The sequence below is a fragment of the Pongo abelii genome, chromosome 4, assembly GCF_028885655.2.
Source record: "Pongo abelii isolate AG06213 chromosome 4, NHGRI_mPonAbe1-v2.0_pri, whole genome shotgun sequence".
Taxonomy (NCBI): Eukaryota; Metazoa; Chordata; class Mammalia; order Primates; family Hominidae; genus Pongo; species Pongo abelii.
In genome coordinates, this window is record NC_071989.2 from 103,623,024 (window position 1) to 103,650,976 (window position 27,953).

Here is a 27,953-nt window from a genome sequence, read left to right on the forward strand (position 1 = left end):
AGCAATTCACCAGCACCATCATCAAGCGAGCTACAAATCTATCCTTTACCGAAGCAAGGAGACACTTAAGATCAAGTCAAGAGAAGAGCTTTCAGTGTTTACAGAAGGGGTACTCACATCCATTTGTCACACACTTCAGGGCCCCATATCCCCCTTTTAAATTGTCTAACTCCTAACCCGGTTTATTTTTATAGTCTGAAAACAAGGAGTCACCCAAGTGAGATATTCCTTCAGAGCACTGTTGAAAATGGATCAAACGTGGAGATCCTCCAGATCCCTGTTCTCAAGTGTTAAAAATATTTTATATTAGCACATAGAATATCCTTGGATATATTCTGTTATGTTCTAAAGCGTTTGTGTTTCTCCCTTTTTGATGATGTCTTCAATTTCTTCTGAGACCTTTCCTGTAGAGTCATTTGGTTCTATTGCTTTTAACTTCTCTTGATACTCGAGTGGCAAACCATTTTTATTTTTGCACCCATGCAAATAATCTTTTTATACTGTGAAGACGGAGGAGCACTTTCGTAATTTGTCATCCGATAACTTTGACAAGTTATTTCTCTTCCTTCTTGAGTTGAAACTTTAACTTCTATTACAATAGATGTTCTTTTTTTTTTTTTTTTTTTTTTTTTTTTTTTTTTTGAGACGGAGTCTCGCTCTGTCGCCAGGCTGGAGTGCAGTGGCGCGATCTCGGCTCACTGCAAGCTCCGCCTTCCGGGTTCAAGCAATTCTCCTGCCTCAGCGTCCTGGGTGGCTGGGACTACAGGCGCCTGCCACCGCGCCGGGCTGTTTTGTATTTTTAGTAGAGACAGGGTTTCACCATGTTGGCCAGGACGGTCTCGATCTGCATGCGGGCCACACAGAAGCCCGCCGCCGAGGGGTTTCGGAGATGTATACTTTCGTCAGCCGGTTGCTACCGTAGGCGAAGTACAGAAAACTGTCCTCATCCGGGCCCGGGACGTCCCTGCAGCCCAAGTTCGTCATGTCCCACTGCTGCCTGCACGGGAGCCTGGAGCAGAGCTGTGAGGAGCCGCCAGAGAGCGCAGCGCGGCGGCCCAGGACCCCGGCCCAGTGACTGCCTCGCTGCCGCCTCCAAGAAGTTGCACTTTTACCTCATCCCTCAACAGTTCAGATCCTCTCACCAGGGGCAACCCCTATTTTTGGATTCTTGTGCTAGGATATGTTATCAAATTTTTTTAAAAAGGTCAGACCACCGTATGATTCCCTGTGTGTAAAATTTAAAAGATTACATATATATTTGCAGGTGTGGGTATGTGTACAATATATATAATATGTCATACGTATACACAATACAATAGATAAAATCAATATATATTATTTTTTCTAAAAAGGGACTAATGACTCTATTAATTAATTACTAATTTCCCCATCAGTCAGATGGGGAAGGGGCTTTTTATTTTCCATCTTTCTTCATTGAATATTTACCATATGCACTTTCAGTTGTATGTTTAATCTTTTTATTTATTTAAAGTAGATGCTGGGATGTAGGGAGGTGGAGAAACCTGTTTGGACTAGACTTTAAAGAACTGTGGTAGAAGGGTATGAGATACAATAATAGCTTGAGGGAATAGCAGGATTGAGAAAAAGCAACTTTCATTTAAGGGAACCTTGACTATGTTTGTTTTATTTTTTTTTCCTTTTGCAGAGGAAGCAACTAGTTGAAGGGGGAAAATAGAGAGAGACAGAGAGAGAGAAAGAGGATGCCTGATGGAGCAAAGTCACCAACAGCACTGGAGGAGGGGACAGAGGGCCAGGCAGTGGGGCTGACCTCAGAGAAGAGGGGTGCACCTTTGGAGGGTGCACCGGGAGGGGAGGGGACAAACAAGGAGGGTGCCGAGGCTGACGATGGGCAAGCTAACTGGCCACAGTGCAAGCCCAAGGGGACGAGGGATTCCAGACTCTGGACACACAGCCGAAATAGCCAACTGTGGGTTCCTGGCTACAGAGGAGGTGAGTGGAGCCAGGAGAAGAAGATGAGAGAAGAGAAGGGAGAGGCATTAAGTCAAGATGAAGAAGAAAAACTGGTTCAGTGCCAGGGTTTAAAAAAACAATAATATTTTTAAAATGTTATGCCCAGTGACAGGAAATTCAGGCTCTGGGTGACAGGAAATTCAGTAGGCACTCGGTGGCTGCTGGGCTGCATGACTAAATTTGTGTAGCAATGTCAAATGCTGAAACAAAACAATAAAAGTTTTTTAAAAAATACTTTCAAGGTTTTGGGAAATATAATTTTGGTTAACATGACCCCACAATTAAATGAGGTCTATTTAATTAGGGAGGCAGTACTTCTGGAGGAAAACAAATTGCCTAGGCTGTCAATTTAGCAATGCAACAAAACATGAAATCAATAGTTTATTAATATCAGGTGTATGGGTATACATCTGCCTTATACAGAAGCAAGAGCTGCATTCACACACCTGGTTGCAAATAAATTAAACATGAGCTGAGATGCTCAAAGAAAATGAATCACTTAGGGATAGAGCATCTCTAATTAGAAAGGACAGTTTGTCCCACCCAGAAACAATCTCTGGGCTCATGTGTAGATGGAACTGTCACTTGGAATGACTTGTCAAAAGGGCTTCAGGTAAAACTAAAGCTGAAACTGAAAGGTAAAACTCTGAGCTAATAATAACTATTGACTCACATCACCAGAAAGTTTTGGAAATGAATCAAGGGGAAACAACAGCCACTTAGCCCTTCCTCACCCAAGAATCCTCTCTGCCATTCCTTTCCATCCAGCACTTTTTCCCTGTGTAATAAGTTTGGCTTTCATATTTCATTACTCCTCCACAGAATGTGAGGTTCAATTATAGGACTGTCACACAGATAGATGAGAAGTGTACTTGTGACAAAATGTTCTCCAGTGGGCTTCTGGCTAATATATTTTTGGCACATCGAAATTATGAAAGAGGACACAATTGTTGGTAAAACCAGGAAGGCATGTATGTGCTGAGTATTCCGTGTCTAAAATCAAAGTAGGCTGGGCGCAGTGGCTCACGCCTGTAATCCCAGTACTTTGGGGGACAGAGGTGGGTGGATCATTTGAGGTCAGGAGTTCGAGATCAGCCTGGCCAACATGGTGAAACCCCATCTCTACCAAAAACACAAAACTTAGCTGGGTATGGTGGCGTGTGCCTGTAATCCCAGCTACTTGGGAGGCTGAGGCAAGAGAATCGCTTGAATCCAGGAGGTGTAGGTTACAGTGAACTGAGATCACAGCACTGCACTCCAGCCTGGGCGACAGAGTGAGACTCCATCTCAAAAAAACCCAAACAAACAAACAAACAAAACAAACAAACAAAAAAAAACCGCTCACAAAAAACAAAAAACAAAGTGCAGAACCATGTGTATAGGACAATCTCTTTTTTATGAATATAAAAATCTAGGGTATGAAAGCATTATATAATGTGTGTGTATATGGTTATATATGAATGAGATAGAGCTGTATATCCTAACATGAAACATTTCCAAGTGAAAAACGTACTAAATTTGTTACTTTGCAAAGTAATATCTACATCTAAAAAATGAAAAATAAAAAAATGACACATGCATAGACGCATGTGCTGTGCAGTGTGTGTGCCTAGACAGGGGACAAGGAAGAGGCACAGCCAGCCATGGGCAGTGCGACCTTGAGGAGGAGTGAACTGGAGCGGGATGGTGCAAGTTTTCAGCTTTGCTCTGTAAACTTCTATATTATTTGAAACTTATACAATCAGGATATATTCCTATATGACTTATGTAAGAAAATAAAGAGAAACAGTAAGCACCAAAAATGAAAAGTGTGTCATCAACTCTTTGAGGCCTTCATGGGAAACTGGAGAACAAGACAGGAGTTAATACAAACATGAAATGACACATCCAGGTCTACTAATCATGACCACACTGGGAAAGAGGGGACAGAGAATTTGGTAGTCGTGGCAGACCCAAGTATCTTACTTCTGCAGATGTGAGGAATATCAGAGAACTGTGAAGAGACTGAGCTTGAAAGTTCATCTCAAAAGGTCTTTGCCCTTCAGCAGTGACATGGCAGTGGGGAGGAAGGAAGAAAACAGGCTGTCTTTGTGTGGCTGGTGATGCCTAAGTGCTGGAGCGTGAGATGGACCCCAGGCCCTGTGCCATAGCTGACATGTAGGAATAGGCATTGGCACTGGTGAGAGCCAGTCTGCATGTGACAGAAGCAGCAGATGATCAGAAATGGAGGGCGCTTTCTGACAATGACACCATCATCCCACAGGGAAGGAACATCTGACTCTTGGCTCACACTAAGATGCTGCCAGAGCGGCTGGTCTCAAAGGGCAAAACAACAGCCCCTGATGGAAAGTCTTCACGACACAGCCTCCGAGGTCCTTCTGCTCAAGGTAAGAGCCCTGCTTGCCTGGCTCTATCTGGATTCCGGAAAACACTCAGGCACAGGGCAAGCTGAGGAAGGGGCGGTGTGGGGCGGGGCGGTGGCAACAAGTCAGTCTTCTGAATCCCCTATCAAAAATCTGTGAAAGGTAGCTTTTTACAATGAGGGTTGGAAACACTGATACAGAGGATGCTGACTGGGGAGGTTTGGAGCCAACCATTTGACCAGGCCTGTCCGTTACAATAGAACCAACAGGGCAACCTGGAGTCACATAGGCTAATCTAAACCAGCCTGACTGATCCCCATGTCCTTCCCAGGACTTCACTGCTCCAAGAGTAATCAGTCACATGTCTCAGGAGCAGGAGTGAAATCTTTGACCTCACAGCAAGTGAAGCTGGTGAAGAAACAGAAGAGAAGTGAGAATGGGTCCATCTCCACAATGAGGGGAGCATGGAAGAGGGAGTCCAGGCCCTGCCAGCTGAGGAGATGGGGACATAAGGCACAGCTGTGGAAACTCTGGGCCACCACTCTGCAGCATCCCCAAAGCCTGCTGTGGTACTCTGTGGCTGCTCTCTGCATCCTGTCTGGCTACTAAGGCGAAAGGGTCTCAGCTGTTTAGGCTAGTGCCAGCCATGCTCCCTCTAATGCCTAAGTGAGGGTTCCAAGGCCTCCACTTCAGCATCTGGGATACTACAAGTGGAACCCAGGAGGAGAAGGGGCCCTAAACACGAGCAGGGGATTTTGGCATCCAAATGTGTTGGCCTGGAGACTGAGGAGCATAGAAGCTTGGAGAACACACAGCAGGTGTTGATATGAGGCTGGGCGATGGGGAAATGGAGACTGGGGTTGGGAAACCAACCCATGGAACAGAGGAAACACAACGCCTTAGGCCTTTACATAAACAGCTTTCAACCTGTCTGCACAGGAGAGTCTCCTGGGAAGCTTTAAAAATACCTGTCTGGGCCCCAACCCGGAACAACTAAATTGGGAACCCTGGAGTCCTCTTGGACTTATGCTCCTTCTAGAGACCTTTCTTCCTCAGTGGAAAACCCACTCAAAGGTATCTTTTCCGTCTTTGCTGGAAGGCAGAAAATTCACTTGGCACACAGGCTTCTCTGCCAAGTCTTGGGAAGTTTACCTACTCTGTGAGGTGCTGTTTCACTATGAAATTTACTCCCCTGTGACGTTCAATCCAGGAAACTGAGTCTCAGGGACCCTGGCTAACAACAGCCCTCACCTCCCTTTGGGTGTATCCCCATTTATTTATGGAAAGTGTTTTCTGCCACGTGAAGCACAAAGATTTACTGAGAGGAGGGTGTAGCAGAGTGGTGGGTTAATCCTGAGTGGAGTTGCTTTGCTGTGCAGGTAACTTCCTCTTCCCCCTTACAGCATGAACAGACAGGCCTTTGTGTTTTGAGTTCTTGATTCCCTTGTCCTGGGTGTGGAATGGACAAATGCTAAGCTCTTTTGCTTTTTAGAATGGAGATGTTGTTTTGAAATGTAAGCTGGAGAGAGGTAGGGGACGACAACTAGGCTTTGAGAAGAAGGGAGTGGCCTGGCTCTGATGGTAGAGAGAGGGTGGCCAGTCTTGAGTGGTGGGAACTTGCATACCACTCACCATCCAGCACCCAAGTTGAGATGTACATCTCAGGTGAACTGAGTGAACTGAGGCCATGGATACCTGGGGATGAGACCCACAGTCTCAGGAACTGGGAGCCAGGTGAAAGGGCCAAGGACCTCGCCTGATGTGGAGATGGTGGGGGCCACCAGAGGAGCCTGCAGATGGGAGCATCGTCCTGGGGGCCTGGACAATGAGCAGCTCACTGGCTACCATGCTGCACTAAAGGCCCCTGCGCAATGTTCCTGAATGGTGGAAACTCTAGGACTCTAGACTTCTTTGATCTTCCCAAGGGAGGGATGAGCACAAGGTGATTGGAGACTGGGCCAGATTTAATTTTCTTTAGAGAAATTAAGAAATGTGGCAATTCTTTTTGAGGCAGAGTCTCGCTCTGTCGCCAGGCTGGAGTGCAGTGGCGACATCTCGGCTCATTGCAATCTCCACCTCCCGAGTTCAAGTGGTTCTCCTGCCTCAGCCTCCTGAGTAGCTGGGACTACAGGCATCTGCCACCACGCCCAGCTAATTTTTGTATTTTTGGTAGAGATGGGGTTTCACCATGTTGCCCAGGGTGGTCTCGATCCCTTGACCTCATGACCCACCCACCTCAGCCTCCCAAAGTGCTGGGATTACAGGCGTGAGCTACCGCGCCCGGCCGAAATGTGGCAATTCTTATGCTCTAGGGTAGTGGAGTGATTCACGTGACCTATATAGATTTGTTGGTTTAAGCAGATCATTGAGGGAGGGCGTTTCCATCCAGCGGCTTTGAAGAAGAGGGTAGAATTAAAGTCTGGAGTATGACATGATAAAACCCAACAGAGCCAAAGGGGTGATGCAGGAAAGCCAGAGGAGGAGATCCTGGTAGCGGGTGTTCTAAAAGGAACTTTGGAACCAGCAATAACTGGCATTTTCTGTGGGATATGGATCTAAAGCTCTTCTGTTCCTCCTCTAGGGCATCTTCAGTGACGTTGAACCTGGTTCCCCAACATTTACACGTGATGGCGTCTCTTACTCCAATTCCTCCTTGGAAATTTTTTAAAGTAACTATGATTTATTGTTACAAAAACTCCTATAAAAATGTGTACTTCCTCTCATTCCTGACCCCTAGCTTCAGTTCCTCTCGCCAAAAGCAACCACTGTTACCAGTTTCTCGTGTCTCCTTCTGGAGATGCCCTTCATGTATTTTTTCTTAAACGTATCATTTCTGCTGCTGTTCCACCCCAGCCCTGGTCACTTCACAATTGACCTTGAGCAGATGTACCCCTAACTCATTTTTAGAATGCTACTCACGATTCCATTTTGTGAATGTACCCTCATACATTCAACCAGTCTCCTGTTATTGGAGTTTCCAGCATGACTTTCCTTTCTGTGTGAGTGTTTTCTTTTGGAGAGCTCAGAGGTACCTGGGGGGGACTCAGGAGCTTGAGGTCAGAGGACCCAGAGAGTTGAAATCCTGGGGAATTGCTAATATTGGGGAACTTTGGGGTTTCCCCAGCCAAGGCATTAGAGATTTCAGGTGATACTAAAAATATCTCAAGGGTTGATATTTCAGTTTTTTTCCCTCCTCTGATTCCCAGAAATTTCTGGACTAAGCTCCCCTTATATGCATTAGTGGAGGGATGAAGAGAATGCAGCTTTACAGGCCCTGCAGTCTGACTCAGAGGCTCTCCATAAAATTGGATTGAATTGAATATACCTTATCTTTTGCGAACAAAAATATAGCATTTGTTGCACAGTTTTTTTTTTTTCTCCTCTGAATCTTCCAGTAGACAATGGCAATCCTTGCAAAGACCTTCCTATTAGTTTTGGGAATCAGCAGATGGTGTCCGACATGCACTTAATTTGTTTTTTCCTTCCCCCCAACTCTGGCCCCGTCTTTTTTAGGCCCTGCTGTTTTGCTGGGCTGAGCAGTATTCCTGCCTTTCAACATCACCCTGAAGGCTCTGACCTGTGAGCACTGATTCACAGGTGGTGTTGGAGGCACTTTAAGATTCCTGCCATGTCATCCTGTTCCTCTTCTGACACAGGCAAGAGCAGTAATGTTCCAGTTGGGCGTTGGCTTCTTCCAGGACTGGGTCAACATTCAGGAATTATGAAACTAGGTGCCTCATTTCCTCATGATCTGAAAAACCAAAGGCAATTCCCTCAGGAGGAACAAGTGGGTGGCTGCCGTATAGACACCAGCTGGATATCCTCATAGTCGGAGTTCGAGATGAGGAAAGGGTGATGCCCCTTGATAGCAACTTAATGCACATGGGGCATTATTCTGACACATAGTGACACACCTGGCTGTTGTTACTCCTCTTGGATTATTCCATCCCTTGTACTGAGAGCAAGGCCAGCCCCACCATGATGAAGCAATTGGTTGGGAGGAAGGTTTACATAAAAGAAAGGAGAAAGAGAATGATGCAAACTCCATTTTTGTTTCTTCTTCACCTAGTTGAATTCTATAGCAACATAAGCAGAAACACTAGATCCTAGCTCAGGATTCCCAGTTGTGGTGGTGGGAGAGGTACCCCCAGGAAGTATTGTAGGACTCCCGGAAGTACACACAGGGCTAATGCTAGGCTGCAGTTCAGCAGCATGCGGCAAGGACCAGCAGCAGTTCTGATTGGCTGGGGCCAACGCGATCTGGGGTGTTAATATTTTAAATATGTCTAGGTGTATTCTGATATTTAATATTACGTAAACATTTTATATGTGGAAAATAAAGGAGGGGAATTTTGTAATTCAAACTACAGGAATTGGTCGGTGAGATGGAGAAATGCAGAAATCACAGTGGGAGGAAAGAAATCCCTGGGGACCATCCCAGCATTTGGGATGGTGGTAATAAGAATTTTGCACGTATCAGAAGGGCACATGAGTAAAATATGGTTGAGAAACACTACATAAAATAGAGGTGGTTCTGGTTTGATACCAGCAGGGGCGATACACGAAGAAAACCCCTGTTATAAATCTTCTGTGCATGCCGTTGCGGGGTGGTGCGTTGTCAGACATAGAGATTGAAATCACTCAGCCTTGTGGTCATGCGGTGTGCCAATGGCCTTCCCGAGTCTTTGGGGCTCCTGAGCAGTGTTCCAGGCACCCTGGTTTGTTCTTACCATTCTGTGATTTCAGGCTCACGTGCTGGAAAAGGGCTTCCTGAAGTAGAGGCCCACAGAAGGCACTACAGTGTGGTGGTGAAGAGCGTGGTTTCAGTCCCAGGCAGACCCAGTCCCAGGCAGACCCAGTCCCAGTTCCTCGGCTGCCACTCACTGGCTACAGAATGCAAGCAAGTGACTTAATCTCTCCGGCCCCCAGTTTCCTCTTTGGTGAGGGTCATAGGACTCACCGCAGAGGAGAGGGGAGGAGCATTTGAGATGATATACTGATAATGTGTTTTCCACAGGGCCTGGCCTAGAGCAGGTGCTTAGTAAGTGGTAGCTGGCACTGCCAGTGCACAGGAGTGAGAGAGCTTGTGAGTTCCACTTCAGCCACAGAAGAGGAGGCAGAAATGCCATGAAAGTTGAGAACTGGAAAAGGGTGATGATCAGGAATAATGACCCTAAGGAAGCAGGAAGTCTTCTGAATCCTCGAAGATTTTCCTGTCCCCAGTAAATCTCCAGTCCTGATGAAGAAAAAAATCTTGTTTCTTGTTTTTGAGAGTGTCAGAAGTAGCTGGAAAGATGTGTCCTGTGCCTAGCCAAAGTTAGGAGAAAAGAAAACACCTAGGAACCAGAGGCAAAAAAAAAACAACAACAAACAAACCTGGAACCTGGGGCTTGCAGAAAGGCAAAAAAAAAAAAATAGCAGCTGACAGTCAGCCAGGACTCAAAGTGTGGCCCCAGGGGCTTGGTCAACAAGAAGCCTGTGGCAATTCCTGACACAGTAGTTCTGGGAAGTTGATTTACCCAATAAACCTCCTTGCATGGGCTCAGTTTAAGTTTGTGGCTTACTATAAATAAATGTTTGTTCAATAAACCCAACTGAATGGGCAGGCTAGCTTGGCTAATAGTATCTATGATTTAGCTACTCTAGAGCCTTCCAAAGGTATCAGGTGTGCCTTATCCATTAGCACAGAGAGGCACAGGGCTGAGCAGGTGAAGGGAGCACACCGCTGTGGTTTGACCTGCTCAGTATCCCTTCTTCCTGAAACAGAATCTATCTTTTCTTCTTGGGGAGCCACCCCTCCACTACTTTTAGCCCTTGGCTTAGGTTCCTCTTTTAAGACTCAGTTCTACCAGGAGGTAACCTCTGGTAAATTCTCAAATCCCAGTGCCAGGGTTAGGCATGCGATCAAGGCAATATATCCAAGGAGGGGTATGGGAGACAATTTGAGCCAATGAGATGCAACTCTATACCTGGAGCCCCTGGGCCAGAGACTTAAAGTTTGTATATCTGCAATTGTTGGGGTTTTGCCTTCTCTCCAAGAAAGCCTGAGTGAGGATGAAGACAATAGGATAAAGCAGAAATGAGAGGGAGAGATGGATTCCTCCTGACACCATTTGAGCTCCTCCTTCTCCAGCTGAGCATGAGCTAGCCCTGCATTTTCCCATTGCTTGGGCTTGTAAATTCTCTTTGTGCTTAAGTGGGTTTGAGGTGGGCATCTTTCACCCAAATACAATGGGAAACTGAGAGGATACCTTCTGTTACCTGTTCACCAGCAGAGTGGAAAAGCAACAGAGTCCTCCTTGTGACCTGAATTATAGATTTCACAGCTCTTTTCAAGGGTTAGCCTCTGTGTTGACTTTTGGTCTTCCCAACTCAGGTGCTTGACTTAAGCTCTAGTCTGAAATTAATTCCACATTTTGTAAAATAAGGAGGAAACAGGAGTTGGTGAGGAAGCATCAACATTTTACAATAAGGTCAATTTATATAAAATTTGCTAAACATCCGCCAGTGTATCCACTGCCGAGCCTGGATGATCATCTCCAGCATGGAGTACTGTCTTTTTCTTAGCTGCATGGGAGCCATTCTGAGAAACAGTAGGAAATAACTTTGTTAAAAGATGAAGAAGAGTCATCTGGACAATGGAACTTAGTATTCTATTACCTTTCAAGTTTGATGAGTATGGGTTTGGGGTTTAGTAAGTAGTAAATACAGTTTGCATGTCTGTGTCTCTGGCAAGAGGATATATATCTCTGAATAGAACTTGGGCAGCAAATATAAACTGCCTTTAGGTTCATATAGTTTGACAAACATGCTTTTCTAACCTGTGGGTCAGATGGAGATGTGGTTCTTTCTTGTTCCCTGCAGACACCCTGGTCTCCCTTTGTATTAGTCCATTTTCACACTGCTATAAAGAATACCTGAGACTGGGTAATTTATTAAAAAAAAAAAAGGTTTAATTGACTCACAGTTCAGCATGGCTGGAGAGGCTGCAGGAAACTTACAATCATGGTGAAAGGCAAAGGGGGAAGCAAGGCATGTCTTACATGGTGGGAGGAGAGAGAGACAGCAAGTGAAGGGGACGTGCTACACTTTTAAACCACCAGATCACAAGAACAGCACGGAGGAAACCACGCCCATGATCCAATCACCTCCCACTGGTTCCTCCCTCAACACTTAGGGATTATAATTCAAGATGAGATTTGGGTGGGGACAGAAAGCCAAACCATATCACCCTTCTTCTACATATCCAAAATGTTCCCTACCTTTTCAATTCAAGCCATGTGTGAGATTGGGAAAGTTCTCAATGTGCTTCAGTGATCTTATCTGTAAAATGAGCAGCTTGGATTAGATCAATGGTTCCAACTTAAAAAAAGGAGTAGAATTCTTTGTTCAAACAGAGCTTACACCAAACCCCCATAAAGTAAACAGATAAAACTGGAGCTATTGAAATGTGGGTGGGACCTGGAAGCCTCCTTGGTTGGCCTCAAGGATGGCTCTTGAGGTAACTTCATGAGCCTTTAAGACTCAGATGAACAGCCAGTCCTGATGGCTTATGCCTGTAATCCCAGCACTTTGGGAGGCCAAGGAGGGTGGATGACCTGAGGTCAGGAGTTCGAGACCAGCCTGGCCAACTTGGCAAAACCTAGTCTCTACTAAAAATACAAAAATTAGCCAGGTGCGGTGGCAGGCACCTGTAGTCCCAGCTACTCGGGAGGCTGAGGCAGGAGAATCTCTTGAACTTGGGAGGTAAAGGTTGCAGTGAGCTGAGATTGCACCACTGCACTCCAGCCTGGGCAACAGAGAGAGACTCCATCTCAAAAAAAAAAAAAAAAAAAAAAAAAGACTCAGATGAACTATTTCAGAGCCTCAGACCAGATGTTCTCCAAGATCTTTTCCATCTCCCAACATTGCAGTCCTGTTTTTAAGTGCCACATCTTCTGTGAAGCCTTTTTAATACCCTGGCTCATGCAGATTGCTTCTTTTTCTGTGCCACTTAGCGTTTGTGACTATGCACACACACTGCCCATATTTGTACACTGAACCACGTATGGAGATTGTCTTTCTTTGAAGCTTGTACCTCTATGCGTTTCTTTTGGAAACTGACTCAAAACTGACTAGTAAGGTACAGAATGTAACTGAAAGAACTCAGGAAATAGGGAGATAAATTTTGTTCACAGTCCAGGGAAAGGTCTGCCCTCCTGGAGCAAGTCGCCTGTGTTGGCAAATGGTGAGCTGTTAGCCCAAAGCAAATAAAATCTGGATAGATATGAAGCATGGGTACCAGGCACAGCTGGGCGGGCACAGACCTAAGGTCCCCATAATTGGTCCGTCTCCCAGGTCTTTTTTTCCTGGTGCTCGTGTTGGTCAAGCTGTGGTAATTGGAAGGCCATGGAAGATGTTTGCATAGCCTCACCTTTCAGCGTCACTGGGCCAGCCACTGCAGTAGATGGTTAGGTTACTACTAAAGACACCGTCAGGGGGAAAAGCCTGGGCTTGTCTCTACTACCCCACCTGCCTTAGTTGTTTTCTTTCCACTGTGGGTCGAGTTCTGCTTTCCTGAATAGCGGTCTTTTTTACTGTCATTCTCACTCTGGGGTTCTGTGTAAACTTTAGGGAGCTTAGAAACATACCTCACACTGGATGTGATTTTTGCAAGACCAGCCATGTTCAGTGGGACCTACCCTAGGACAGTATGTAGTGAACAGGTTCTGGAGGCTCAGGAAGAGACATTACGGCTGGAGCACCACCTAGTGGCAGTGAAGAACAGTGCGTGTGATGAACCAATGATCTTCCCAATGAAGTGTAAATGGGTAAATATTAAGTTAAATCGCTTTCAGGGATTCCCTTTCTCCAAAAACAATCCCACTTAAAATATGCTTTAAAGCAAAAACTATACTGGACATAATTTTTAGTCTTTTACTAATTATTCCAAATATATCAGTGCCATCATAATGAAGACTAATTATTATAGAGTTCTCAGTGATAAGATGCTTAATATTAGCCTATAAATGATTGCTATAATTTACAAGAGGAATTGGGAGAAAGAATGTGGCTAATTCAGTGGAAACTCACTTCTGAAAATTATTCAGTTTGCCACAGATCTTTTGGAATATTGAATCTTAGAATCTTTGTGTTGTGAAAAGTCTCAAGGATACACTAGCCCTGTACTGAATATTTTCTTAGCCATGGAAATCTTTCTTCTGATAAAATCTTATTCTGCCACCTGTATTACCTTCAAACCCTTAGAACTGTCAACAAGGGAAGCCATGCAGTTGTCTATACGTTCGAATTTGATGTACATATGAGGTACAGCTTATGCTGTGGTCATACTGAGCTTTTCCACAAACCTACTAAAACATATACAAAAAGATTATCACCACTAAAGGAGTCATCTTCAGAGGCAGTACTTTTATGCCAATAGAACCACCACTGATCGCGACAATTTGGGGACTTCTCTTTTAAAAGTGCCTTTGTATTAGTTTATACTGGTGACATGAAAATCATATTACATTACTTTGTGTCCTATTTGTTTGGAACAAAAAACTGCATTACACAGCTCAGTCAACTTTCTTAATTATCAAATTGATCAGATATCCTCTATTTCTCAAAACTAAATCTTTCCAAAAGGTAAGAAGATGATGGTCATGGATTTTGCAGTACATCTCTGTGCCTCTCAAACTCTGGGAGATGATTTACCCTTGAAAGAGCTCAAGGTGATGACCTTTAAAAGGTTTGCAGATACAAGGAGAGAGATAGATGGGAAAAGAAGTGCAATTCATTTTCGATTAGAAAATATTCCTCTAATTTCTAATTCTAATTCTAATTCTAACTTCTAATTAGAAAAGTTTTAAAGTGATGTAGAAGGTAAGACTAGGGTGAGTGGGGGTAATGAGAATGAGAAAGTCTTTAACAGGGGGACTATTAAAAGACTCACTCCTTCAGGATGGCTTTGGTATAATGTGTATGATTGTAGAGACAGACTTGGTTCCTACAACAACAGAGGCAAATATTCCTATTTTTTTCACAAAAAAAGGAGGCAAATATTCCTATCTTTTTCACAAAATATCCAACATTTCACAGCAGTTTGCAAAGATTAAAGTCGGATCTCAAGTTAAACCTGGTGTAGCCATAGTACTAATCATACACAGTACTCTTTGTTCATTTAATTTAGTTGAAATTAAAAACTTTATAAGTATAATTTTAATAATGAATTATTTTAAATAGGCAACATACATATCAACAATTGGTTTCAAATCTGTGCTTGCTGGCTGAGAAGAGGGGTTAAGAGTGTGAGCTCTGACTTCCCAGGACTGAATTCTAGCTTGACCTTGGGCAAATTACATAATATTTCAGTGCCTTAGTCTTCAGCTCTGGAAAATGAGGATGATAATAATTGCACCCCCTTAAAAAGCTGTTGTGAGGAATGTAAAAGAACATTTTCTCCTTACAGGAGCATTTCTCAAGGATGGATCATAACTGACTATTGTGTTTCTCAAGGTTGGCTCCAAACCAGAAGCTGAATAAAGAACCGTGAACTTGGAATGACTGTGGGATGTTAGGCTCTTACTGGTCCTAACTGAAGACTTTTTCCCAACAGCGAGCAATGGGGCTTCTTTTAACCAACTCTATTTACAACTTTAGATTCATTCCGTTCTTTCCAAAGTACTGGATTTCAACACTTAATTAGCAATAACCACATGAACCTACCCTGGCAAGCCCTTTAACAACTCTGAATTTTCCCTCTCAGTGAGCTACTACTTAATTCAGTAAATTTCTCCCTATCCTGTATTCCTGTGGCTAGCAAGTCAATAGACTCAGCTTTTATTTTATTTTGAGATGGAGTCTCGCTCTGTCATTCAGGCTAGAGTGCAGTAGCTTCATTTTGGCTCACTGCAACCTCTGCCTCCTGGGTTCAAGCGATTCTCTTGCCTCAGCCTCCTGGGTAGCTGGGACTACAGGCATATGCCACCATGCCCAGCTAATTTTTGCATTTTTAGTAGAGATGGGGTTTCACCATGTTGGCCAGGCTGGTCTTGAACTCCTGACCTCAAGTGATCTACCTGCCTCGGCCTCCCAAAGTGCTGGGATTACAGGCATGAGCCACTGCTCCTGACCTCAACTTTTAATTTTTATCTATCGATCTAGTCTATTATTACCCGCTACTTACCTACCCATCCATCCATTCATTCATCCATCCATCTGCCCATCCTTTTTTTTGTTTATTAGCTCTTGTCTTTGTTTTATTTGTTGATAGGCCCAAGTAAATTAGTATGTGTAAAACTCACTTAAAACAGTGCTTAGCACATGGTAAGCATAATATGTGATAGCCCTTATGATCTAGTAACTCACCAGTATCTTGTGTGTATTAGAACAATGTGCCTCTGAAATATTTTAATTATATCTCTATAAGAGCATACATAAATGATAATATATAAATCTCAATAACAGAATGTTTCTAACCCAAGTTTTAAGTAATGATGTGTGTTCAGGAATACTTCATCTGGCATCTAGGGGAATGGTTGGGAAGATTTTGAGCTTCTCCAGTGGGAAAAAGGCTGGCATATTCAGCTCTAACTTCAGAGTCAAGGTCTTTGAAGTTAATAAATAAAGGGTTTTTAATTTTGAATAAAATAAAAACTATTTTTTTTTTAGTTTGAAGAAAGACTATTCTGATTCTCTCCAACTTATGAACTTTTTTTTTTTTTTTTTTTTTTTTGAGACAGAGTCTCGCTCTGTCACCCAGGCTGGAGAGCAATGGCACGATCTTGGCTCACTATAACCTCCACCTCCCAGGTTCAAGCAATTCGCCTGCCTCCACCTTCCGAGTAGCTAGGATTACAGGCACCCGCCACCACGTCCAGCTAATTTTTGTATTTTTGTATAAACGGGGTTTCACCATGTTGGCCAGACTGGTCCTGAACTCTTGACCTCAGGTGATCCACCCACCTTGGCCTCCCAAAATGCTGGGATTACAGGCATGAGATACCATGCCCAGCCGAACTTAAGAATTTTGAAAATTATAACTCTGAGCTTTTTAAGGACACAGGGTTAAAAGGTGGTTTGTTGGCAGATGGGCATCAGCAAAGCCTGTTTCGAAAACTCAGCATGAGTGCACACATGCAATCAGCCTTGGCCTTGCACTGTAAATTTTTAGCAAAGTATACAAGTATGGGGTTTTGTTGCCAAGGAAATGGCTTTGTTTCTCTGAGGAAGGAGATATTGAGGACACTTCTCTGTAAGTGATCACCGAGCAAGGCTGTATTGTTTCCTAGACCTGCTGTTCTGTACAACGTGAAGCTCTTTGGTCCTGTCTGTGCCTCTCTGGCCAGTCTTCATTACAGTGGCAGCAGGCAAGCCAGGCTTTTGCTGACATCTACCTTCCCTTTCTACTTGCCTAGGCAATTGTGGCTTGTGTTTGAACGATGAAGAAAAATCTCAGGCAGTTCTGAGTCAGCCTTCAGGTTCCTCAGAAACTTTAAACACAGGAATCAATGAGGTCACTGAGGTCAGGAACTCTAGGCGCCCCTGCCTCATGCTTGGAGCATCAGCTTCTGGAGGTCAAGGGTAGGACTATCAGGGGCTGCAGGACGAAGATGATAGCGGTGAGAGGTGACAGCGTGCTGGCAGTCCTCACAGCCCTCGCTCGCTCTCAGCACCTCCTCTGCCTGGGCTCCCACTTTGGCGGCACTTGAGGAGCCCTTCAGCCCACCGCTGCACTGTGGGAGCTCCTTTCTGGGCTGGCCAAGGCCGAAGCCGGCTCCCTCAGCTTGCAGGGAGGTGTGGAGGGAGAGGCGCCAGGGAGCCGGGGCTGCGTGCCGCGCTTGCGGGCCAGCTGGAGTTCCGGGTGGGCATAGGCTTGGCGGGCCCTGCACTCGGAGCAGCCGGCCGGCCCTGCCGGCCCTGGGAATGAGGGGCTAGCACCCGGGCCAGCGGCTGCGGAGGGTGTACTGGGTCCCCCAGCAGTGCCGGACCACCGGCGCTGTGCTCGATTTCTCGCCGGGCCTTCCCGCGGGGTAGCTGCCTTCCCGCGGGGTAGGGCTCGGGACCTGCAGCCTGCCATGCCTGAGCCTCCCACCCCCTCCGTGGGCTCCTGTGCGGCCTGAGCGTCCCCGACGAGCGCCGCCCACTGCTCCACGGCGCCCAGTCCCATCGACCACCCAAGGGCTGAGGAGTGCGGGCCCACGGTGTGGGACTGGCAGGCAGCTCCACCAGCAGCCCCGGTGCGGGATCCACTGGGTGAAGCCAGCCGGGCTCCTGAGTCTGGTGGGGATGTGGAGAACCTTTATGTCTAGCTCTGGGATTGTAAATACACCAATCCACACTGTATCTAGCTACTCTGGTGGGGCCTTGGAGAACCTTTATGTCTAGCTCAGGGATTGTAAATGCACCAATCAGCACTCTGTATCTAGCTCAAGGTTTGTAAACACACCAATCAGCACCCTGTGTCTAGCTCAGGGTTTGTGAATGCACCAATCAACACTCTGTATCTAGCTACTCTGGTGGGGCCTTGGAGAACCTTTATGTCTAGCTAAGGGATTGTAAATACACCAATCAGCACTCTGTATCTAGCTCAAGGTTTGTAAACACACCAATCAGCACCCTATGTCTAGCTCAGGGTTTGTGAATGCACCAATTGACACTCTGTATCTAGCTACTCTGGTGGGGACTTGGAGAACCTTTGTGTCCACACTCTGTATCTAGCTAATCTGGTGGGGAGGTGGAGAACCTTTGTGTCTAGCTCAGGGATTGTAAATGCACCAATCAGCGCCCTGTCAAAACAGACCAATCGGCTCTACCAATCAGCAGGATGTGGGTGGGGCCAGATAAGAGAATAAAAACAGGCTGCCAGAGCCAGCAGTGGCAACCCGCTCAGGTCTCCTTCCACGCTGTGGAAGCTTTGTTCTTTCGTTCTTTGCAATAAATCTTGCTAGTGCTCACTCTTTGGGTCCACACTGCCTTTATGAGCTGTAACACTCACCGCGAAGGTCTGCAGCTTCACTCCTGAAGCCAGCGAGACTACGAGCCCACGGGGAGGAACGAACAACTCCAGACGCGCCGCCTTAAGAGCTGTAACACTCACCGCAAAGGTCTGCAGCTTCATTACTGAGCCAGCGAGACCACAAACCCACCAGAAGGAAGAAACTCCGAACACATCTGAACATCAGAAGGAACAAACTCCGGACACGCTGCCTTTAAGAACTGTAATACTCATCGCAAGAGTCCGCGGCTTCATTCATGAAGTCAGTGAGACCAAGAACCCACCAATTCCGGACACGGTGGGATCACAGAGAGAGCCAACAGTCCAGGCCATGACAAGCTGGGACCCAGCTCTGCTTCACATGTAAGTTATTCCTCTTCTAATCGTCCCGCTGGGTGAAATTAATTAATCATTTATTCAGAATCTCCACTTCCTGCTAGTTGTCCAACTGGCATGGCTGTAGCTCCTTCCTGCAAAGCAATGTTGAAGAAGCTATGGAAGCAAGAAGGAAGCATGGATTCTAAAAACTGACAACAAACCACTTACCCCTATTGCTCTTCTTCCTAAAGCTAAAGGTAAATCCTGGCTGGAGTTGCAAATGGGAATGTTAGCAAATGGGAATAGGAATGGTGGTTCTAATGTTTGGGGCTCACCACCTTCCCTCCCTTATACTCCTTTCCTGATGCAGAGTGCCAAAGTAGCCAATACCCTCTTTCAACAGGAGCTCACAGGGCAGAAGAAGTCAATACTTAAGGAGGAAAATTACATTAAAAGAAAGATCAAAACTGCACAAGACAATAATACATACCACCCAAAGCAAAAATATTAGAGCAAACAGATCAAGAATTTTTTTTTTTTTTTTTTTTTTTTTGAGACGGAGTCTTGCTCTGTTGTTTAGGCTGGAGTGCAGTGGTGTGATCTCGGCTCACTGCAACCTCTGCCTCCCAGGTTCAAGCGATTCTCATGCCTCCACCTCCCGAGTAGCTGGGACTACAGCTGGGACTACAGACCATGCCCAGCAGAACCCTAGGACCTTCAGGACACCATTTGAAAATTATTCATGGAGAACATGGCATCCTAGAATGAGAAATCCACATCTGGTACTGTCAGCCAGGGTTCCTAGCTTTCAGCAGAGAGGGAACTTATTAAAAATAGATAGGATAGCATAGCTCAACCCACCCCTGAGAGAGAGAGATGACAAGCTTGGAGGTAGGAAGAACGGCCTGGATTCACAATGCAGTGAAGATACTGCTGCTGCCGGGCACAGCAACTATGGCTCATATCACTAGACATGGGACCTGGCTGGGGGGCTCGTACCGGGAAGCCTGGACACGGGACCCTGCTGCTGGGGCTGGGGCTGCAGGGCTTCTGGAGGGTCTGTGTTGCTGAGACTCCAACTGCTGCCCCCACCCACTGGAATGGAGCCTGCCCCAGTTTCTGATTCACAGTTTGAGGCAGGAGTGTCTCACTGGAAGATCTTGCACCATGGGCCTGTACCTTAGCTTTAAAGAAGGCTGTGGAAAGGCATATATGGCATTTTTGTTTCTGTAATTTGAAGTAGCTCTACCTAATAAGACAGAAAATTCTCCAAAAGGAGAAGGAGGTTCAGATGCTAAGGGAGGAGGATATAATGACAAATGCTTACTACAGGAACTTTGGCAAATTGCTTTATCTCTGAGCATTATTCCTCTAGGAAAAATAATGGCCCTTCTAAGTCATCTATCCACCCATCCATCCATCCATCCATCCATTTATCCATCCATAGCAAACATTTGGTAAGAGCTGTTCCAGCTATCTGTTGTTTCATAATAAATGACCCCAGCTTAGTGGCTGAAACAATCATTTCAAGGTATCTCATGACTTTTGTTGGTAAGGAATTCACACAGGACTCAGCTGGGTGATTCTGCTCCCTGTAGAGTCAGCTGGAGTCCTTTGAGATATTCAAGTAGTAGCTGATCTGATCTGGACTTGTCAAAATGGCTTTGCCGACTTATCTGATCCCTTGACCGGGATGGCTGGAAGGCTGGACTCCGCTGGGCTCCACTCCCTCTCCATGTGGTCTTAGGCCTTTCCACATGGACTTATCGGCAGGGTAGCTGGGCTTCTTACATGAAAGCTCAGGGCTCCAAGAGACCAGTTTGCCTTAAGACTAGGCTTAGAGGTGTCATAATGTCACTTCCACCATACTCAGTTGGTCAAAGCAGTCACAGATTAGCCCAGATTCAAAAGGGGAAATAAAATACATAGACATCACCTCTGGATGGGAGGCATCAGTGAATTTGCAGTAAGAGCCTTTAATCCATTGTAAGAACCAACTATGTGCCAGACATAGTGTTAAGAGGGGGAGATATGAAACCAAGACATGGCCCTGTCTTCAAGGAGCTTGCAGTCATACAAGGTTACAAATGAAGGCAGTTAATGAGATCAATGTCAAGAAGCATTGTAAATTGTAAAACAATTTTAATATGAAGGATTGCTTTATCTCTGAGCTTTATTCCTAAATAATCCTAAAACTAGGATCTAACAAATCCCTCTAATGCTCTGAAGTATCAGTTACTATTTGTTGACTGTTTACCAAGAATCAGGCACTCAGTTAAGAATTCTTTTGGTATAATTCTTCCCAATTCTCAAACCAATCCCACTGCAGTAATTTCTTTTTTTTCTTTTTTTGAGACGGAGTCTCAGTCTGTCAGCCAGGCTGGAGTGCAGTGGCTCGATCTCGGCTCACTGCAAGCTCCGCCTCCCGGGTTCACACCATTCTCCTGCCTCAGCCTCCCGAGTAGCTGGGACTACAGGCATCCGCCACCATGCCTGGCTAATTTTTTGTATTTTTAGTAGAGACAGGGTTTCACCATGTTGGCCAGGATGGTCTCGATCTCCTGACCTCATGATCCGCCCGCCCCAGCCTCCCAAAGTGCTGGGATTACAGGCGTGAGCCACCGCACCCAGCCCATTGCAGCAATTTCTACATGCCAAAGCCTTGCCCATGCTTCTTGTTTGATGACATGATATCTTGGGTTTGGTCTTATATCAGCACCCACCACTCTACCCATTGATGCCACTTAATAGATGCTTCTCGACATGCCCACTCAGGCCTCTAGCCACTTAAGGAGAGATTTTCAATTTACAGTGACCCAACCAACCACTCGTTAGATGCTCTGATCTGTTCCTCTCACAATTATTACTTTAATTTGCTGTCCTCTCTCGGGCCGTGAGGCGACAAGCTTGTAGGCTGCAAGGCAGACAGAGTTGAAGACGTATTTAAAAGTGCTTATGCTCTATTAGCAAAACTTAACTAAATTCCTGCTGTGTTTAGGGAACTAGACCACAGAGCACTGTGAGCCAACACAGTTCCTGCCTCAGAGAATAGTCACCCAGACAAGATTTTAAAACTTTTCATTAGTTTTACCTGATTGATAAAATTAGAATGCAGAAAATCAGAAAAGTAAAAAATGAAAAAGCAGCTAGTCATAATCTCACTATCCAAAAACGGTGCTATTCATATTTTGATTTATTGCCTTCTGGTTATTTCTTTATTTATTTTTAGTTTTAAGAAAATTAATATACTTCATTTTTTAGAACAGTTTAAGGTTTATAGTAAAATTGAGCAGCTAGGACAGCTGTTTCCCTCTGCCCTCCTTCCCTGCACATAGTTCCCCCTATTATTAACATCGTGTAACAAAGATCTTGTATTAGTGCCATATATTTGTTACAATTAGTGAACCAATATTCATACATTATTATTAAATAAAGTCTATCATTTACTTTAAGGTTTATTCTCTGTGTTGTACAGTTCTTTGGGTTTTGACGAATGCAGGTCAGTATCCATCATTTCAGTATCCTACAGAATAGTTTCAGCATTTATCTTTTGTACTGTCAGTGCCTACCATCGTACACTCCTGCCTGCAGCTTTTTTTCTTGTTTCTTTATTTTTCATATGTGATCCTAACACAAGCCTTCCTTTATGTGATTGTACCCTTCCTCCACATGTTTATAAACTCTCATAAACATCATGGGATACACCATTCTATACTTAACCATGCCCCTAATGTTGGACATTCATGTTGATGACAAGCGTTCATTTATCATATAGGATATTTTAAAATCATTTCATGGAAATAGATTTCCAGGATCTAGATAGCATTCAGGGGAAAAAATAATTTAGAAAGAAACAGCATTGTATGGTGTCCCCCAACACCTCCCAGACAAAAAGCTTTTGTCTGAAAGTTGGAGGCCTGTGCTGTCTCGGCTTAGTGAGTGCCAGTTTCCGCGTGGCTGCCCCGCACCCTTGGGAAGGCTGTGGAGGGGACAGTGCTGGCCTGGGTCTTAGCTTCCCTGCCCCTGCAGGAAGATCTGGGCTTTCTCATTCACTCCCTTCTACTCTCATCCATCAGCGCCTTCAAACCGAAACCTGGAACTATGGTATTCTCTTTGGCTCTTAGGACGGGTTGGCTTAATGGGGGAAATATTAATAGCACTGGTGTCGGTGGAAGTGACCTTGAGCCATGTAAGATTTTGATAAAACGTGTCACTCTTGTTACCTGTCAGGATCAAACTGCATCACGGAAGCTGCACACGATGACACCCTGTCTGGAAAGTTTTTGCCAGAGGGCAAAAGACTGCAAGCAGAATATCCCTTTGCCATTTCTCATGTAAGTGCACACCAGAACTAATAAGAATAATATGAGAATAAGAGTACTTTTTTTTTTTTTTTTTTTTTTTTTTTTTGCTGTGAAACTGATAACCATAAAATTCGACATCTAGAGTCCTGGAGTGTAACAGCTCCTTCTCATACATTAGCTTCCATTCATTACCCCACAACAGTTCTGCATGCTAGCTGGCGCTATTGCCACGTTACAGTGAGGAGCCTTGGCGTCTTGGGTTCCTGAGAGATGACATCGCCATATGTGGCTCTTCACGACTGTCCCACAGGCCCTCAGCTGGAATGTGGCAGAACTGGGAGCTGAATCCAGGACAGTGGTTTCCTCATCTGCTGTAGCCAGGAGCGGGCCAGGCCATCCTTCTGGACACAGTCTATCCCACGTGGGGACAGATTGGCCAGCCCCAGCCCGTGGGTCTCAACGCGGCCAGAGCGGCTGTGAGAAATCTTGTTTGTTTTAGCCTTTGGAGTCCTGTCTGTTCTCTGACCTCTGACCCAGAACTGTGTGTTCCAACCACTTCCCAGTCTGTTGTCCTGGCTCAAAGCAAAGTGAATGAAAGCTCTTTCCTCAAGCCCTGCTCTCATACTCAAGGGCTCCATGAAAATGAGTGGTATGGGCATGTGGCTGGGGAGTCACTGTGGCCCTAAAACGAGCAGGAAAATAGAGGGCAGGTCCGGGCCCCACAGGGCACTCATGGCAGGGAAGCAGGAGGGTCAGCATCAGGAGCCTGGCCTTTGGCCGGCAGAGACCTGAGTCCTCCCCTTACTCCTGAGCTGTGTAACCTTAGGCAGGGAACTTACCCCTCTGGGCCTCAGTTTCCTCATCGGGAAAGCAGGGCTGATCAGAGTGCATGGCTTATAGAGCACTTTTGAGGATTTCATGAACAAAAAAACAAAGGTAAAGCACTTAGCCTTCTGCCTGGCATGAGTAAGCCCTCAGGAAACTGTAATTGTTATTATTTAGTAGCCAGGAAAATACAGAACACTCAATCTGTTGGCTCCCTGGTGTTTCTAGAACTGTCAGCAAACACTTCCACATCACCAACCAGCAGGGCCATGCATCGAACACCTTTGCTTTTGTCTGTCAGGCCTCCCACTTCAACAAGTGTCCCTAGGTTTAAGTCAGTAACCTCCTAGGCAGGGAAAGTTGCCTCACGCATGTGACATGCGAGCACGTCTCTAAAGGGGCAGAGGATCTGGCAAAAACATAGACTCGCAACTTGTCTGTTTCCTGAGACACCCACAATTGGCCTCATGGAAGCGGTTGACTTCTTCCCATAGCTGGCTGTGTCTTACTTCATTGCCTCCTCCAAGCCAAGGGCCAGCCCTGCCTGGCTGGGGGATCATGACAGCCTTTGTTCCCATATGGGCAAAGTCTTTTGAAAAGAGGGAAAGATCATTAGTTAGCTGTCAGCCTCCAGCGTGGTTAGGTCATGAGTAATTCTTCCAGAGAGCCAGATCACTGGCAATTCATTTGGTCAAGAACGTTTTATCTACTTGTACGGCGTAGCGAGGAAATAAATGGAACAAGTTATGTAAAAATCTCTGTCAACTGAACAATTCCTTACCAGTCCAACAAGGGGTATGACGACGATGCCACTTTTCCTACCTTTGAGAGGTCATGCACAGACACACGCACATGCACACACCACATTATACCCCCCCACCACAAATAGGTGCACCCCCCTCCCCCCACATACTCACTGGTGCACACATACACGCCATACCACATTCTGTAGTGAGGAAAGGATCATGTGCAGCCTTGATGACTGGTTTGCGTAACGGGTGCATATTTCTGCTAGTGTTTTTGTTCTTGCAGTCAGGCCTGGTGGTTGTCTGAAAGCAAACCTCAAGGAAAGGACTTCTTGGACTCCGCAGCTGCTGCAGGCTGCTGCTCCACCACAGGAAGTCCAGCAGGTGGCGCTGCACCCCGCGCGGACCCGGCTTGCCTGTCTTGGCCCCAGAGAGGTCAGTTGATGCGCAGTCGGGAAGTAGGTCTGCGCGCACCCCGCTGCAGCTGTGGCAAACGCAAACGATGACACACAGGCTTGACGAGGGCCTTTGTCAGAAGCAATGGGGATCTGGCGTCAGCGCACAATGGGAAACAAAGTGCTTCTGCCTGGCTGGCCAGAATGCACGTTTGCTCACTATTGATGCCGGGGCATTTACAGGCAGAATGAGTTCATGTGAAATTTCAGGATCTGTCATGACTCAGATTCAATTTCTGTAAACCAGAGTCAACATTACATTTCCCTTTACTCTGGGCCATTCCTTGAATTTTTAGGTCACCAGTTGTTTTTGTACTAACTGAAGGGATTTGAGTATTTCACAAGCACCTTATTTTTATTATTATTTTTAGGGCATTACCAATTTGGGACGGATCTGTAGTGTGAGAGATTGTTGTCACTCTTAGCTCCAAACATAGGTTGGCTTTATATATTATTTACATGTTCAGAATTATACTGTTTAGAAATTCAAGTGAAACTTGCAAAATACTTTTCTGGCAGGAAGCTCTGAAGAGGATCGTTCATGGAAACAAGGATGACGACTTGGGTAAGAAATGCAGGTGACTCGTGAGTGGGTAGGGAGTGGAAGAGAAGACGGCTGGGAGGTTTTACCGTTCAGAAAAAAATGGAGACAACTAGAGTTGATCTGAAGATTATGGCAGAATTCAATATTGGGGGAAAGAAACAAGATGGGGGTTAGAAATTAGAAACAGCAGAGCTCCACAGGTTGGAAAGGTTGGAAAGGATTTGAGCAAGAGAACAAGAAGGAGCCTGCTAATAGCACCCTGGGTTTACATCAAGAGAAGCACCTGGAGAGAATTAACTCGGGAGGAGGCGGGGGCATGGGAAACCTTTTCATCTCCAAGAGCGAGCAGGAACAGCAGCTGGCCTGAACTTGAAGGTACACCAGGTAGCTTGCCTGGGCCAGGAGAAGGTGATTCTCTTCTATGTCTCTCTCCAAATCCCTGCTTCTGATGCTGCTCCTCTACCCGTATTGAGGGGAAGATACATCCCTAGGAAGTTCACTGCACCCCATTCCTTGTTCTGGCTAACTGGTCCCCTAGGAATTTTTCTACTAATTTTCACTTCCCCTTCTCACCTGGTGAAATCTTAAACCTTACTGTTCAATACAAGTTCTACCAAAATTTCTATACCACGTTGAATTTTTTGTGTTTCCTTTGTTTTTAGTTCTTTGGGAGTTTTACTTAGAAAAAAAGCCTCTGGGGACTAGATAAGGAAGGAAACCTTCATGTGGACCCTCTTGAGCTCTGTTTTCGTTCCTGGCCTCACTGGTGTGGGCTCTCTGGCTGCCCTGCTGATCTCTTGCTTTACTGCATTTGGGTGAGGACTGAGGAGAGGGACAGGAGTGTATTCACTAGATACTATTCAGACTAAAGGATTAGATGTCGCAGGTGAATAAGCAAGAAAGCAAACACATAAACAAACAAAACATCTGAACGTTTTCAATCCAAGTGGAGCAGAATTTAGCTTTTCCAGCTAAACTCTCCCACCCGTGGCACCCAGGGAAAATGGTGCTCATATTGTAATATGTTCTCCCATGGATGCGTGCAATATTATGAGTAATTTTTGCCTTGTGATGTAAATTCTCTTTCTTCCTCACTCAGAAAAACATATTGTAGTTGAAAGAAAAAAAAAAAAAAAGAATTCTGGCCGGGCGCGGTGGCTCATGCCAATAATCCCAGCACTTTGGGAGGCCCAGGCGGGTGAATCATCTGTGGTCAGGAGTTCAAGACCAGCCTGGCCAACATGGCGAAACCCCATCTCTACTAAAAATACAAAAATTAGCTGGGCATGGTGGCAGGTGCTTGTAATCCCAGCTACTCAGGAGGCTGAAGCAGGAGAATCGCTTGAACCTAGGAGGCAAAAATTGCAGTGAGCTGAGATTGCGCCACTGCACTCCAGCCTGGGTGACAGAGTGAGACTCAGTCTCAAAAAAAAAAAAAAAAAAAAGAATTCTGATCCTTTGTGTGTGTGTGTGTGTGTGTGTGTGTGTGTGTTTTATGTGTGTATGAGAGGACACAAATTCAAACTGAAACTTTGCTAAGTAATAGGTTTTAACTGATGTGGATACATCAGGGTAGTGAGAACAATAAGTCTGGAAAAGACAACAATAGTTATCAATACACATACACTCTCCCACACATACAACAATGCCTGGGTCTACTGCATTTTAATATCTGCCGAATAGGCAGCATGAATTCACATCATTTCAGCGATGGGGAAATGGAAACTCGCAGTGAGCTTAACTGAATTTCCTGAGACCATGAGATGTCAGAAGGGCCACTAAATCTTTCAACTTCCAACTCATACTTTAAACTCCTGCCTCTTATCCTTTTCGAAGTGACTGGGGAAGACCAGGTATAGATCTGTAAAGTGCTTCATTCCATTTTCAGAGGAGCTGAGGTCAGGTGCCTCCTACAGTCAAGATCTCGCCAAGAAGACGGTGGCCACATTCCTCAGTTCTCAGGCGAGTGTTTTGACACCTGGGTGCTCCTGCCTGATGAGCCCAGCATTCATGAAGCACATGTGACAAGAGGACGGCTGGAATATTGCTCAATATTTTCAGGCCGACGGCACTGGCTGCATGTAATTTGAGAGGAGTGTAGAATGTCAGCCGGACTTTTATGACGCACCCCTCTCCTCTTCCTGAGAATTGTTTGCATGTGGAGATTTCCTGCCTATATTTTTAGTGTCAAATTTTTTTGTGGTTGCTCAAGTACCTTCGGCCATGTTTTAGTGACTTACTCAGAAGCCCTGATGCCCCTGATAAAACTGATGACCATTGAATGGAAAGAAGTCAGTGTGGAAAGCCCAGGCATTGTCCCATAGCTGACCCTGTGGGTTTGCACTGATTCCTCAGAATAAGTTTGCAGATAGCTTAACTTCCAGAATTCCTGAGTTTCACTAGTCCCCCTTCTTTATGATGAATTGGA

At 45.4% G+C, this 27,953-nt stretch overlaps 1 protein-coding gene across 2 annotated transcripts; it reads left to right on the top strand.

Moving 5' to 3' along the window:
- Nucleotides 1–764: 764 nt before the first annotated feature.
- Nucleotides 765–15,860, top strand: LOC129059286 (uncharacterized). 2 transcript variants are annotated; one of them, XM_054555285.2, is made up of 3 exons: nucleotides 765–1,204; nucleotides 4,256–4,379; nucleotides 14,806–15,860. In XM_054555285.2, exons 1-3 carry the CDS (start codon nucleotides 822–824, stop codon nucleotides 14,833–14,835), a joined length of 537 nt encoding a protein of 178 aa, XP_054411260.2. In that variant the 5' UTR covers nucleotides 765–821; the 3' UTR covers nucleotides 14,836–15,860. The 2 variants fall into 2 exon arrangements, 1 of the variants encoding a protein (XP_054411260.2); XR_008525080.2 differs by lacking the exons at nucleotides 765–1,204; nucleotides 14,806–15,860 and adding an exon at nucleotides 6,937–7,222 and having other exon boundaries at nucleotides 4,113–4,379.
- The last annotated feature ends 12,093 nt before the right edge of the window (nucleotides 15,861–27,953 follow it).